The sequence below is a fragment of the Buteo buteo genome, chromosome 10, assembly GCF_964188355.1.
Source record: "Buteo buteo chromosome 10, bButBut1.hap1.1, whole genome shotgun sequence".
NCBI lineage: Eukaryota > Metazoa > Chordata > Aves > Accipitriformes > Accipitridae > Buteo > Buteo buteo.
The window spans coordinates 37,703,463-37,719,740 of NC_134180.1; the positions used below are offsets into that span (position 1 = coordinate 37,703,463).

The window sequence follows — 16,278 nt, forward strand, 5'->3', positions numbered from 1 at the left end:
AGTAACACCCATTAAGTCCTTTAACAACTTCTACAAGTATGAATCTTTGAAGCATCTCTGGGAAATGAGGAGTGACACGGAATACTGCTAGCCTAGTATACATTAAAAAATCAGAAGCGCAGAGGTTTAAACTACTTGTTCAAAGCCATATGAGCTAATTGGTGGTAGCATGGAAAAAGAAGGCCAGATCTTCAGATTGTTAGTTGACCTTCTGGTTCTCTAGACTGCTATGTTCTGACTGGTGTTGGAGCAGTTTTGCTCTTACCATTATGGTGAGTCTGATGGTTAGACACATTAATGTGGGAGACTGGAGGTAATAAAATCCAAAGCAAGTTTGGGGAGGTTGTTAATCTGAATTAAGCAAGTTTAAGCACACAAATAATTTTTATTCCTGGAAAATACTTTTCATTTATGCATGTAATGTATGTAAAATTTGATTTACAAAGGACTTCTTTTCCCCTTAAATCAGGGCAATATGTAGTGGAACACTACTGACTGAAGGTTAAGTATCTGATTGTAATTTGTTCTCTGGCAGGTTCAGACAAGAATCTGGTGGTCTTTCCCTGACAAATGGAGAACTATTTCCAAGCAGAGGCATATAACCTCGATAAGGTTTTAGATGAATTTGAGCAAAACGAAGGTGAGTCATTTTGAACAAGATAGTAGATGCACATTAGATGTATTCTACAGAGAACACCATTGAAGAGGGAGAGATCTGTGATACCCTTTTTGATTTTGAGTTGCAAATTAATCTCAGGAGTTGCAAAAAACATCTGCTAATTTTGCATGGTGTGTCTTCAGTATTTGTTAGTAGCATTCTCTTCTGTTTTCATTCATCTTGTTTACTTTTTAAAAATTTCTCCCTCTTTTAATAGCAAATCTTCTGTACGCTTTTTAAAGAAACGTTTTGTGAAGCTTAATCTTAGTGGCAATATTTTAATCATTTATTTTAAACAAATCAGGCAAACCTTATTTTAAGCTTCTTTTGCAGTTTTGTGAGTCTCAAGCATAGAAATGTTTTATTAGGTCACATAAATCATATAATGAGAGTTCTCATATTTGAAGTATTAAATTTTTTGCTTAGCCTAATTGCTACTTCTGTCCTGTCAAGGATGTTGAACATTTTATGGGAGTGGGAATCTCTCTAGGCATTTCTAGCTGTCTAAAGTATATTAATCAATAGTTTAAAGTTGCTTGTGCAAATTCAACCTGATACTAATTGGTGTAGCTCTAAACTTCTTGAGTTCCAGAAACATTATGCAATTACACTACTAATGGTAGATCAAGGATGTTAGCTATGGCAGAAGTGTTTTACTGTTGTGCCCATATTTGAACATCTCTACTTTTATATTTGGGGCATTCTAATGCAACAGAGTTGTTAAAACCTGTAGCTTTAATATGACAGTAATTTCTCTTATTTAAACACTTTTTCAGATGCCGCTGTTTCACCTACACTATTGGGTGCAAAGTGGAATCAGATTCTAGATCCGCCTTCTCGTCATCTGTCATTTAACCCGACCGTGGCCAATGTTAATGAAGCTACAACTCCTAATGAATGTCAACAGAGATTAAAGTCTTTCTCCTTGTCTCATTCAGTGACCACACCAACAGGAGGAGGGGATCACTGTGCTAATGGAAAGGATTTTAGCGCGAGCCCAGAGACCCCAGTCATGTGGATTGATGATCAGGCAGCAGCAGACGATCAATTGATTAAAAGGAATAGTAATCGGGATGATCAGTGTAACACTGTGGAAACAGGAGAAAAGAAATGTGGAAATACAGCTTGCTTGCCAGAGGAGAAAAATGTACTAGTGGTGGCAGTCATGCATAACTGTGACAGAAGAACACTACAAAGTGGCGATTTGCTGGATTGTAAAAATTACAACAGTCAGTCCCTAATGGACACTCTTAGCTTTACACTGGATAATGAAAACCGACAGAGTGATCAGTTTAGTGTTACTGTAAATGGATCCACGGAAAAAGATACAGATACAGAAAAGCAAGTAAATAGGCTGTGCACTGAAGATGACTCTATAAGTAATTTGATTAATGCTTCATCTGAAAGCCTGACTGTTGCATGCCCCTCCTCTCGATTAAAGGATGATTTTAATATGAGTAAAGATTCGCTGTTTTCAGAAGCTACAACTGCAGGGATTAATGCAGTGACTCTTTTACAGAGACCAGTTGATGGTACCATTAAAATACAAGAAAACTGTGTATCGGTTGAAAATTTTACTAGTAAAGCCATTCCTCAGAGAACGGATCTAGAAGCTAAAAACTCTTCTTCTGGTTCAAGTAATGGAAGCTTAGTTGTAGAACAGGAAACAACCCAACAGTTACAGTCTAGGCTACCTGGGCTCACCGAAACTTGTCAACCTAACATGGCTGGAAGTGGCAATTATAAGGAACACATTGTAGAACATTTTGCCCCTGAGGATGTTAGTGCCACTGAAAGCGAAGCCATTGAATGTGATAAAAATCTTGGCACAACGGAATTGCTCAGCATGGCAGAGTGTTACCCTGAGTCTCAGGAGATGGCTAATTGGGAACTGACAAAGTTGAATGAGATGAGTAATAAGCAAACTCTGGGAGAGAATGAAAGACTTTTGCAGACGAAACAGCCTGATGATGCGTGTAGTAATAGTAAAGAAGGTGGAGATGGGATGATGGAGGCAGGCATACACTTGAAAGGGACTGGTATAGATGAGCTTGAAGGGTCCAGTCTCTCTGATGTGATGTCTACATCAGCAAGCTCTCTGTCTAATGGTTGTGATTCCTATGGAATGCAGAACCCAGTTGTTACTCATGTTCCAAAGTCTTTACCTTCCAAGGAAGACTCAGTAACAGAGGAAAAGGAGATAGAGGAGAGCAAGTCAGAATGTTACACTAATGTTTATGAACAGAGAGGAAATGAGACCACAGAAGGGAGTGGTCTTATTTTAAACAGCAGTGGTGACCACATAAAGAAAAATTATTTACATAATCTTTGTAGTCAGGTTTCATCCATGCAAGGGCAAACTTCACCAAAACCGGTGACTAATCTGCAATCTATCAGTGTTCCTTTTGGTGGTGCAAGACCTAAGCAACCTACAAATCTTAAACTGCAGATTCCGAAGCCATTATCGGACCACTTACAAAATGACCTTGTTCCCCCAAATTGTGGGGGTAATAGTAAAAACAAAAATGTCTTTGGTAAAACACAGTTAGGGGATACAACAGATGCATTTCCTGGTGAAACCTCTTCAAATGCCTCTGTTACTGATACTAATGGGGAACATTTGGAAGAGTATGAATCTGGAGTCTCTAGTAGTCCGTGCCTTGCAGTAGCCCCAGATAGTCCAGATAATGATCTCAGAGCTGGTCAGTTTGGAGCTCCAGCCAGAAAGCCTTTTACGACTTTGGGTGAGGTGGCTCCAGTTTGGGTTCCAGATTCTCAAGCACCAAACTGTATGAAATGTGAGGCCAGATTTACATTCACCAAAAGAAGGCATCATTGCAGAGCTTGTGGGAAGGTAAGTTCATATTTTGTGAGTAAGCTCAAAGCACGCTTTTTTCCCTGTTACTGCAGAAGATCAAATCAGAGGACTTCCTCAGCCACTGGCTATAGTTACCTGTGATATCTCTGCCTAAAAAGCCGTGTTGTGAAGGAAAAAAAGGAGTTTCTAAGCTCTAATCTACTTAGGGTTCTAATAGAGAATAACTGATTGTTATTTATAACTGAAGGAATTATTAGCCTGTATGAGCAGTGCATTTGTTGATTGCAATAATCAACATCATTGGATTCATGTCGAACTGTGATAAAATGGCTAAGAGCAGGAAACTAGTTTGCAGAAATTACTGCATCAATAATCCCATTAAAGATACTGAAACATATTGATGTGAATTGGAAGTGTGCTGTTGAATTGCTGGTGTTCCTGCTGGTTTAGATCGCTGATCAGCTCTTGTTCTTTTAAGTCTTATTTACTAACTTTTCTCATAGTGCTTACGTTATTTTAAAGAACATACATTTGCTCCTGGGAAAAAATATAGTAAATTATCTGTAGCCTGATGTATGTATACATGGTGAGAAATTTTGTAATGAAGACAACTAAAACATAATTTCTGTATCATTTTGTGTTGTGTAAGAAATGTTTTGTTGTTGACTTTTTTGAAGTTATATATATGTGCCATCTAGGTCAACATAAATTCTTATGTGGCCAGTTTATGGTAAATGATTAGCATGTAAAGTATTTCCAAATATCTTGTTACTGAAATACAAGTCAGTGGCACCTGGGGAGTAGGAACTTAGTTTACTGCTTTTGAATCATCATATTTTTTCCTAATACTCTTGTCAAGTAGATATTAATGAATATTTTTAAGATGAAAAGAAATACTAAAACCCACTAAAAACTAGAGTAAAAGTAACTTTGTTTCACTTAAGCCCCATCCAAAGGTTTTTGAAGTTGATTTTCTGAAAGACTTCCTGACTGCTATGGGAGATATCCTTTGCTACCAGAAGAGTGCAGGGAAGCAGAATGACCTGAACAAAGGACCTAAAAGAAGCAAATATATCTGGAAATCTCAAACCTTTATGCCACCTGTTTCTGGAAGCAGTATAGCAGAAAATCCAGGCTTGCTCCTCTGTAACGGACTACGTACATGTCCCATTTGGCCCTTTAGTAACCAAAATGCATAGCACTCAGTCTCTTCACTGCAACACCAGATAAATAGATTTTATTAAAATTTGATTTTGAGACATGCTGAAAAATCTTTCCCAGGACACTTTTAAAAGCTAAGCAGATGTTCATTGTGCACTGATCCAGGACTTCCAGTTGCTTGCTTCGGCCCATCCTCTTGCAGGTTGGTTGCAGTGGAAGTCCTGATGTGGAGCTAGTAACCACAGGCAATGAATAAGCATCATATGAGGTACATGCCTACTTTTTGTGTACCTTTCAGTTAATATCAAAGGGCTCAATATTTTTCTCATTGCAGTTAAGGAGAATCTGTAAGGCACATAAGTTAAAAGAATGTCCATTGTTTTAGCTTTGATACATTAACTTATACTGTCAGTTATGTACGTCATTCTTTTGGTTTTTATGAGTTTAACAAATATGACTACAATTTTCATTTACAGTAATGTTTTCTACTTATTTTTGTGTTTTAAACAAGTTCATTGCTTAGATTTAATTACTTTCCTGTAATGACTGAAGCGCTGAATTGCACAAATGAGAAGCAGAAAACGAAAATATGTATAAACAAAATGGATAAAACATGCACAGATAGAGCAAGGCCAAAAAATGTGGTGTGTTTTTTTGGTGTTTTTTTTTTTGTTTGTTTTTTTAAACTACTGAAGACAAACCATGAGAAGACCAACCAGCAATTTTTTGGGTGATATGTGGGGAATGGATAAAATAAAAGGTCCCTCTGCTCTGTAGACAAACTTGTTTCTCAGATGTGAAGAATGCATCACATATTAGTATTTAGTATTCTCAGAGTGTTAGAATAATCCTCAGAATGGCTTGTTCTAGAAGCTTTTGTTAGCTAATGTTGTCTGAGCCAAATTTGCACATGTGCAGTCAAAAGATGTGGCAGAAAATTCTGTTATTTCATGCCTTCATATGTTATTTTCTCTCTAAAAAAAAAAAGCACTCATTAATAAATGCTAAGAATCAGTATAGGTCAAATAATACTTAGCACTTACTGCAAATTGCTTTACAACACTTAATTCCTGTAATGATTCTGGGACGAAAGAGACCAAAGGCTTTGACAGGCAAGCTCTGATGAACCTAGCTGTAATGGCTTTAGCTGTAGTGTCTACTCTTGCTTTCTGGTTAAGATAACCAACCCCAAAGCAAGTCATGTTGACTATGTGCCTGTGGTATAGCTAACTACTGAATCACAGCGATGCTTCAACTGTTTCTATTAAATATATGAATCTCACTTAAAGAACTGAGGAGATAGCGTCTTCAGCTCTTGCAATTAATTGTTTCTAGGGGAAGTCATGGGACTGAATATTTTTGAACACAAGCTCTAGCACAATAGTTTCTTTTTAAGCTTTATTAGCGTCATGACAAATCATTGTAGTGGGGTGAATGTATCTGTTTCATTTGGGAATTAAAGTTGCATTTAAAAATAGTTGAGTGACACCTGGGAAGTCTGTCTCAGTTTTTAATTTCAGGGTAATAATTGCAAAATTAATGGAAGATATGAACCTCAGAGGAGTGGTAGAAAGTAATACAGTAAATTTTGAATTAAAATGAAGAACCTGAAGAATCTATCTGAACACATTCATAAATTTTATCTTACATATTTATGTATTTTCTATTGTCAGAGGAAACAATCATCCTTGATATGAAAACCAGAAAATTTGTATGTCATCTTTTTACTGACAACCAAACCCATATTTTTCCCACTAAAATACAAAAAAATCACCAACCCCCCTAGCAACTAATGCATTAACAACTCCCAGTGAACCTGCAAATCCTACTAACATAAAAACTTGCTTTGACACTGCTACGTTATTTTTTTATAGCATGATATGCTGAGATAATGACTTGGCGACTGTTAACAACAAGACTGAATTGTCAGTTTTGCTGGATTGTGTTCTTCCTCTGCATTACTACTGTTAGAAGGCTGATGCAGCCTAAGAGAGGAGGTGTAGATGTTCTGTCATTGCTTCTATTTTCTCTTTTAAGATTTAAATCGTTGCACTTGGGAGCTTTGCTGAGTGCACAATGTGGTGTTTGATAAAGGGTCCCAAATTAGATATTAATTTGTGTTGGTCCTTCATTTATGGTTGAAGACATTGATTTTTCCATGTTCAATACTGAACTTTTGACTGGAAGTTTCTCCCAGAGAACTGAAATGATGTCAAATGTCTCTAAAATATGCTGTGATGTTGTTATTAATATTCCCTAGAATGCTTGTAAATTGGGTTAAGGTGTAAATGCATAAATTTTTAAAGTACGTTTGCTTTTTTTTTTTAAAAAAAAGGTTTTCACATATGTGGAAGGGTTTTTAATTTTTGCATGAAAATGGCAGTGTATACACACTTATATTTTGTTTCTGAAATGTTTAAGATGACAAAATTAGGAAACATTAAAACCGGTTGAAATGAGACAGGGTGAGCTCTTCTTTCTTCACGTTCGATTTTCAGCTCTTGTGGTGAACTCAGAGCTTATTTTATATGTGCTTATTTTAAACTTGCCACTAAAAGACTGCAAAAGTAACAGGCTTCAAAGTAGTTGTAATTTGGTGTGATATTTAACTTGGTTGAAATTTAGTTAGGCTTACATATATTTACATATGAGAATCCTGTGTGGTTTCTTGTCTATATTACAGAAATACTGCTGTTGAAGTGATGATGGAATAATTTTTGGTATTAAGAAAGCATTGCAGATCATACTAATGCATAGTGAATTGTAGATATAATATCCACCTGTAATTAAAATTTGAAATTCTCTCTTGATATCTGAACTTGTTTGTTAGGTAGCTGCTGCTGTTTCTAGATTTCCTGAGTGTGACATTACCTTTCTGCATGAAATAGGTGTTCATCAGTATCTTCACGTCACCTGAAAAATAACCCTGAGGAAATACTGTTCTTTTAAATAAAGAAAATATTGTTATTTAAAACAAATAAGAAATCATTAGGGCACCCTGATTTGTCTGTTCTGCAGGATTTTGAGATTGCAATTGCTATTGTAGGATCATATCTGCATGCAAGTGTTTGTTTTGGTGCACAAGCCATGCTCATGTTTTATGGTTTTGCTTGTCTGGAGGAAGCCTCAAGACTGTTTCCTGCCCAGGACTGGGGAGTTGTTAGAGCTGGTTCAGGTGAGAAGCGCTAGCGATGCAACTGCATCTCCACATCAGGTTGTCCTCACGGGGATTTTGCACCTGGTCCCCCCTTAGCAGCCAGTATGCGTAAAATGCAGTTCCTGATTTCTCTCTAGTGTTGTGATGGCATAGCATTTATAATCATGTAAATATCAGCTTTTTAAAAATTAAAAATAATTCTTTATTATAATATAATTATAATTTATTAACCCATTGTCATTTATGCCAATCATATTTTAAAAACACCACAGTGCAGTATCAAGAGGACAACATGCATTTATGTGTTCCACATAATACTGCTTCATCAGGATTAGTAGGAAAGGCACCCTGGGCAGGTATTAGTCACTGTGGCTTTAATGGGGAAAATACTGATCATTTACCTCCTTATTTTGCATGTCTAGAGCTTTACAGATATTCTCTTGTCCGAATTCATCAGCTCGTAACACATTTTTGAACAACACTGAAGTTGTTTCCCCTTTGGTTCCAGGTTTTTTGCGCAGCATGCTGTAGCCTGAAGTGCAAGTTGCTGTACATGGATCGAAAGGAAGCTAGAGTGTGTGTAATCTGTCATTCAGTACTAATGAATGGTAAGTGGAAAGAGAATCTGAGATGCAGCACTTCACTGGCTTTGTGTTGAGTTGCAGTGATGCTATTTAAAAATAAAATCAAAATACTTTATTTGTATGGGTAAGTATTCTCAAACAGCAAAGGCCCTTGAGAGATCAGCGTGGCATCCCCGTGGAGCATGGGGATTCCCAAACTAAATACGATTAACAAAAGGCAAAAGCTGGTAAGGGTGCTACAAGTTTGAAAGCTTTCATTTGTGAGTGCTATACCAGGATTGCAGAAACTGTGATTTTTGGTGGTTTTTTTTTGTTTTTAATTCAGGAGCCTACTCTCTGTCCTTTGATGCCTGAGTAGATAACCTGTTACACTTTTGTATGGGATGCCAAAGAGAAGAGTAATGCAGTTGTGCCTCTTCTAGATATGCACTATAGGAAATTGGGAAAGTAGTATTTATCCACAAATTAATCCAACTCTTCTTCCTCCTTAACTCCTTGGTGCTAGAGTAGGAGGTCCTGTCTAAAAACTTGTTCACAAATGTGGACAACTGAGTTTGGATTATTGCTTTGGGCACATTACTGGAGAGTCTGTCAAACCCAGGAAGGTGCTGTGGCTAAAAGCCTGATGTGAACATGGGATATATGAGAGAGGTCACGAAGTTAACAAGTAGAACAAACAAGAAGTTGTATTACCTCTGCTTGGTGTAAGGAAAACTGTGTTTGGTTTTGACCAAAGGGCCATGGAATCTATTTTGTATTTTGTCCTTTATAGTATTAACACTTCTCATATGTGGTCTAAATATGGGCAAACACAGAGTATTCTTCCAGCTGTATCTTGAGGCCTCTGAAAATTTCAAGAACTTCCCGCTCCAGCAGTTACCTTTGGGTGATTAGGCTGTCCAGTTGACTTACGTCCATGACGCTGAGACAGCTGTTGCTGAAAGACTCAATGTTCAGTTTTTGTCTTGAATTGGGAAGGTAGAAAAATTGGGTTAGATTGAGAGAGGATCCATGTGAATGCTTAAATCATCAGATAACCTGTCTCATCATGAGAAATACCAGGCGCTCAGTCTTTGGTTTGTTAATGGAAAGGTGAATAGGTGAGTTGATCTTGGGGTATAAATATATATCTGGATAACTGAAACTTGATGACAGAAGTTACTTCAATTGTAGAGGAAGGTCTGACAGGTGCACTCTTACATGTAGTAGGTAGAATGAGAAGTCAGACAAATTCAGGTTTTTGAATGCAAACTTTTAACCATTAGGATAACTAACTATCCTGAAAATTATTGAACAGTTATCATGGAATCTCCATTGCTGCAAATGTTTAGTTAAACTTTGGAGACTTTGATAAAAGATTGCTGCTGTAGTTTCAGTCAAGAATTAGGAAAATTCTATTTTATGTTAGCATTCAGACAAGGTAATTCTGGTGGTATCTTTACATGTTACTGTATAGTAGATTATTTGGGCTGCTGTTTTCAGAAAGATCTGTGAATTTGTTGAGCATCTAACTATGCTTAGAAGCTCATAGCTTTATTTTTTTCTCCAAAGAACTTCCTTATTATGCAGGTTCAGTTGAAAGTAACTGAGTGCTTAGTCTTGAGATGAGCGTCCAAAATTAGTAGATAATTTCTGTTATTAAACAGGAATAATTTTTTTCTGTTTCAAAAAGATTAAAGATTAATCAGTGTGCAGTGGTAGGTTTTAATTATTAATAATTCTTTACTGTAGGCCAAATATGTAAGGTGACAGGATATTGTAGGTTGTAGTATCTAGAAATTAAAACCGAGCCCTGATGATGACATTGAAGGTGTGCTAAAATGTTATTTTGAGATGGAGAAATTAACACATTTCAAGGTGTACAAGAACAAGGAATTACACGTACACCTGGCAAAAGACAGCTGGCTCCTTTTGGTGGTGAGTAGGATTTGTTTTCATCTGGGGGAAGGGAAGAATCTGAAAATATTTCAGTTGAAACCAGAAGTGTTCTTGTAAAAAGGCATAATAAAATTGATCATATTATAATGATTTCCTTTTAAAAGCCTTTCTGTCCTGTTGCCAGCACGGATACGCATTAATGGCAGCGAACAGTGACACCATGGCTTGGTTTATTACAGGGGGAATGCTGTCTGCATGCTTAGGTGTACTTGCCCAGGGCTACCTCCCTGTTTCTATCCCTGCTGCTGTGCTTTGCGATGATGCTTTTGGATACTGGTTAGTTAACCTGTAGCCTGGTCGTATCTGATCACTCTAGATCCTTGCAGTTTCTTTGTCGGTACAGGTGGTGTTTTTTTCCTACTCAGTGCAGCAGGTTAAGCATTGGTCTTTGCACAGTCTTGGAACCAGGGGTAGGAATCACACTTTAAAAGCAGTTATTTGATTTGGTTGCTCAGAATCTGGATTGTGTATGTTTCACTGGGGTGTGGGGAGAGGGTTGTATGTTTTCTGACACTTTTCCACAGCCAGGCTATGCATTTAATTGTATTTTCAATTGGTAGATATGCCGAGTTGGCAGTTTGCTTGAGTTAGCGAGGGCTTTAAAAATGTTCTTTTAACATGCTATGACTTTTCTAGTAAAGGCATGCTAGAGATGTAACTTTTCTTTATGCTTTTTTAACACAAAATGAATACAGGATTGCTGTTAAAAAAATACTTCAATTTAATTAATCTTCTCAGATGGAAATGTCAATACCTTTTCCATTGGCAGGCATTTCACTCTGTTGGTTTTGCAGGTTGATGGGAGGAAGTAGGAGGCATTTATGTTCTGTTGTGTTCTGTTTGGGTTGTTTTGGTCTTGTTATTTTCACCTTGGTTTTCTGACAATTGATAGCCAAAGGAACCCAAAAATGTACGTGATTTATTCAGGCTTTATAGCTGCTCTGAGAGCTTAGGTGGCAGGATATTTATGCCTGACTAGAGGAATGCATTTATTTGTAACATAGTAATATGGCTGAAGGTGCAAGCACACATATGAATTTTCTGGTACCTTGCATAGCTACAAGCCTTCCTTACAGATGAAAAAGTAGTAGTACTGTGGAGATACAGTCTGTTTCGCTAGGTAGAGAAGAGATTTCCTTGCGATGGATCTTGTTGACAAAGAAGTTTTATGTGTTACTGTTTGGGCAATTGAATTAAGGCTGAAGTCATGCCTTCAGAATTAATAGCATAAGGGTTTTTTTATTGTCATGAATATCAGTTGTTGATCTGTACTGATCTGCCCTGGATATGAAGAAATGCAAGGTATTTTTTCTCATGTACAAAAGATAAATCTGCTCAAGTGTCCTGTAGGTTATAAAACATTTGCAATGGGAATGTCCATCTGTCCATACAGTGTGATAAATATATATATATGTAAGAATTGAGTGTTTTCAGTTAAATCTTTGAAGAGGAAACAAGACAAAGCATGAGGAACTAAGCATCTTTCAGGTCAAAGTGTACTGTTACAATTTTCAGAAAATATTTCTATATGAACTGATATTTTTATTGCACAGGACCAGTGCTGTTTCTCCTCCTGTTATGGATTTTCTTGCTTAGTTACAGTCTCCTGGGCTTTTAAATAAAGGAGGAGGGATGGTCTTTGGAAGGTGGCAGGGTCCATACCTACTGTAGCTGGGAAATAACACAGTGTTTTGGACTGTTAGATACCTTCCTCTGTGTTCATATTTCTTATTCTTTGTTTGCTTTAGCTCAAGCCTGGGAGAACATGATGAGTGCCTCAAGCCAGAGTCCTAACCCTAACAATCCCGCTGAATACTGTTCTACTATCCCTCCTTTGCAGCAGGCTCAGGCCTCCGGTGCCCTGAGCTCTCCACCTCCCACTGTCATGGTACCTGTGGGAGTTTTAAAGCATCCTGGGGCAGAAGGTAAGAGTACTTCTTTTTTCTTTCAGTTTACCTGTAGTAAGAATTCAGAAAGAATATCTGCACTTCATCCATTCCAAATATGCTAGCTAATGCCAGTGGTGATATTCCTGCCCTCAGTAGGGACAGGAGGTTTTTAAGAACAAGTGAACTATTCTCAGCAGATGTGTTTATACATGATGCTGCTACAGAGAATGCACTAGACGGTTTCTTAAGTCCCTTCCAGTCCACATTTCTCTATTTATTATTTTTTTTCCATTTTTCTCTTCTATACTCAAATTTTCCAGTCAATGTTGCTGTGAGATCTTAAATCCTGTTTTTTTAATGTTCTCTCTAGTGGCTCAACCTAGAGAACAAAGGCGTGTTTGGTTTGCTGATGGGATATTACCCAATGGAGAAGTTGCCGATGCAGCAAAACTGACAGTGGCTGGGACAACTTCCACAGGAACCTTAGCAGTGTCGCATGATCCATCGAAGCCCGTGACCAACAACACTTTATCAGCAGAAGTAAGGAACTGTTACGCTATTCACCGCTCAAAATACCATGCTTTCTTTGGTCATGAGTAGTATATTAGCTTCTGTGGTGATTTTGGTAAGACATCTAGGAAATCTGTTGAGGCTTGTCTTGGTGTGTTGTATAGCAAGTGTCCTCACTTATTTTAATGTTTGCAGAGTGCTGAAACAGCCATATATTTTGAACTGAAATGAACTATTATGGGGCAGAGCATTGAGCAATGTTTGAAGTCTGTGTGCTAGGTGGCTTCCAAGAGTTTGGCTGTACAGCCTGTGTATGAAGGATATTTGCGTAATGCATGTTTTAAAAAAGCTGAGTCATGGTCAGTAAGGAGTTTGAAACAATAAGATTGTCACAGCACGAAGCAGAAAAATACTTTGACACTTCTCATAAAATGATGTGTGCAGGTCTCGTGGTTTAACCCAAGCCAGCAACTAAGCCCCATACAGCCGCTGTCTCACTTCTCCCCCCTCGCAGTGGGATGGGGGAGAGAATTGGAGAAAAAAAGTAAAACTCGTGGGTTGAGATAAGAACAGTTTAATAGCTAAACTAAACTAAAATATAACAACAACAATGATAATGAAAAGGAATATAACAAAAATAGAGATATTAGACCCAAGAGAAGAAAAATGATGCACATTGCAATTGCTCACCACCTGCTGACCGGTGCCCAAGCAGTGATACGCCGCTCCCAGCCAGCTCCGCCCAGTTTATATATTGAGCATGACATTCTATGGTATGGAATATCCCTTGGGCTAGTTCGAGTCAGCTGTCTTGGCTCTGCTTCCTCCCAGCTTCTTGTACACCTGCTTGCTGGCAGAGCATGGGAAACTGAAAAATCCTTAATTTAGGATAAGCGCTACTTAGCAACAACTAAAACATCAGTGTGTTATCAACATTATTCTCACACTAAATCTAAAACACACTGTACCAGTTAGTAGGAAGAAAATTAACTCTATCCCAGCTGAAACCAGGACAGCAGGAAAGTGCAGATAGAATCTCATAATGTTAAGTTCACCATACCCCACGTGAGTGGAATTGAGACTTCGCAAAAAGTTCAGATGGGCATAGGTGCATTGAGATTTTGTAAAGAAACGGGTATGTGTGGTGCTAGAGAAGGGAGATGCAGTTTCTGTCTAAGCAGGCTTTTTAGTAATAGATCACATACAGGAGTCATCACATGATCACTGTTGTTAAAAAGCCAAATTACTTGGTGCTTCTGGTTCTCCAGCAGACACAGGCTCCTTCACCCAAATCTAGTAATCTAGTCAGCCAGCTTTTACGTTTTTATCATTGTTACTTTTGTAATGTTGTCCTTTCTCGTTGTTTGCTTCTTGTAGACTGATAATGCTTCTGTATTCTCGGGAAATATAACTCAGGTTGGCAGTCCTGTTGGCAGTGCAATGAATCTAATTCCTGAAGATGGTCTTCCTCCAATTCTCATCTCCACTGGAGTAAAAGGAGGTGAGGGTATGATTTGGCACCTAACTTTCATGCTTACCAGTTGCAATTAACGTAATAGTTACTGTGTTTATTTTAAAAATAAGATGCTGGCAATATGCTGAATATTTGAAGAAATTCACAGTAAGTACTCGTGGCTAAATGTTGTGACACTCACTTGCACCATTGGTTCTTATTAGCATCTAGGAAGAACCCAATCTTGCAATGAAATTACTGTAAGAAGTAAAACACAAAGCAAAAAGAAAATTAACTTCAGTCCAGAAATATGTGCTAATTTCTTCACTAATCGGACTGTGGGGAATGTTTCACACAGAGATACATTTTAATTAGCCTTATGAATATTCATGCTTCCCTTCTCTGAAATTCTCTTGGAACATCCGCTCTGTCTGAGGCATCCCTGAGCACTGCATTCAACAGCACTATTGCACATCTTGGGCCACAGTGAAGCTTTTAGTAATTGTGATGTCCCCTTCCAGAGTATCCAAATGGAGGAAGATACAGAAAATTAAAAACTAATTTTTAAAAGATTGAAAAGCAGTATATGTATTTGTTTATCTGACAGTTGCTTTCCATGGTCGTGATTCATGACATCCTTTAATACATTCCTGGGATTAACTTATTTTTTCATCTTGGATTTTTTTATTCCTATTAAAGATTTTGTTGATAGAGTGCATTTCTAATGTTAAACTGGAAGTAACCTTTTTTTGCAGGATAGTGTCAAAACCAAAATGTGAGCAGCATTTAATTTCAAAACAAATCTGTTCCATCCTGTCTTAGCTGTTCGTATGGGTGCCTGATTATTCAGTTTCCTCCACAAAAAAGGGGTGAAACTACAGTATGCTTTTCAGCTTTTATATAGATAACCTCACATAAATTGTATTTTGTATGCAAAGTTGATGTTGTTTCATATGCTGTTACATACTGGATTTTCTTTGCAGCATTTTACTTCTGATATTCTAATTCTATTTAAAAAGATTCCAAAAACATTTTTCACGTTAGAAAGCGAAATTACCTTTCTTTCTAGTTAATTTTAGCTGGAAAGGTAATACATTTCATTCAAAATCTGTTTTCATCAGTGTAACTATTGTTTATGAAAGCTTAAATGCAGAGTAGATTATAAGCACATGGATGAAAAATTGCTAGTCATCTGGGTCTAATCATAGAGGGACACTACAGACATCTTTGAAGTTTCACGTTGGGATCCATTTTACACTGGATTTAGAGCTTCTGTGACTTATAAAAAAATGTTTTATATAGTGTTCCCCTCTGTTATCTTCTTAGTAGCTATTGCACAAAAAGTGTAAATTATGTGACATAGGGATAGACTATGTGTTGGTGTTTGTAGTTCAGGACTGATGCTCTTGTGCTTTACTGTCATATAAATAACAATTGTTAACTTCTCTGTCATTTGGGATTTCAGTTGACACCATGACACATTTCTCAATTTGATTTTCATTTTCTCCTCCAGTTGATACTGAAAAAAAGTTGATTTATGAAACAAGCTATACCTTTGTAAAGGATGTACAGGGGTTATGCACATAAATGCTATTGAAGTTTGAAAATACCAGCCTAGGAAACAATCAATCAAATCAGCAATACTTAAATAAGTTTTTTTTTAAAAGGTCAAAAAAGCAAAAAGCATCAGAATCAGAGTTATCCGATTATAATGTAGACGACTGTACCAGTAAGTTTAGACTTCACTGTGTGTTTACTTGTTTCTTTCATAGACTATGCTGTAGAAGAGAGACCTTCTCAGATCTCTGTCATGCAGCAGCTGGAGGATGGTGGCCCTGACCCTCTTGTATTTGTTTTAAATGCTAATTTGTTGTCCATGGTAAAAATAGTAAATTGTAAGTTTTTATTATTAAATAAGGCTTGGGGTGTGAGAGGGGAAATGTTATCTATATTAGTAGGAACAACAGCATTTTTATTTGGTAGGATAGTCTCTGAAAATGTGCATGGATTGAAAGCTTTGTACTTAGCCATATTAAGTTAAATTACAAAAGTCTTTTCCAGTGATTTAGACAACAATACAGATAATTTTGTGTAGAAAATATAAACCAGA

At 37.3% G+C, this 16,278-nt stretch overlaps 1 protein-coding gene across 2 annotated transcripts in view; it reads left to right on the forward strand.

Moving 5' to 3' along the window:
- The window catches only part of ZFYVE9 (zinc finger FYVE-type containing 9), a 64,600-nt gene that overhangs the window by 21,878 nt on the left and 26,444 nt on the right, over positions 1 to 16,278 (forward strand). For both annotated transcript variants that reach the window (XM_075037099.1, XM_075037100.1), the window contains 7 exons: positions 536 to 640; positions 1,435 to 3,512; positions 8,303 to 8,402; positions 12,065 to 12,241; positions 12,576 to 12,745; positions 14,093 to 14,216; positions 15,941 to 16,063. In XM_075037099.1, the coding sequence (XP_074893200.1) occupies positions 571 to 640; positions 1,435 to 3,512; positions 8,303 to 8,402; positions 12,065 to 12,241; positions 12,576 to 12,745; positions 14,093 to 14,216; positions 15,941 to 16,063 (2,842 nt within the window). In that variant the 5' untranslated portion in view covers positions 536 to 570. The remainder of the gene's footprint in view (positions 1 to 535; positions 641 to 1,434; positions 3,513 to 8,302; positions 8,403 to 12,064; positions 12,242 to 12,575; positions 12,746 to 14,092; positions 14,217 to 15,940; positions 16,064 to 16,278) is intronic.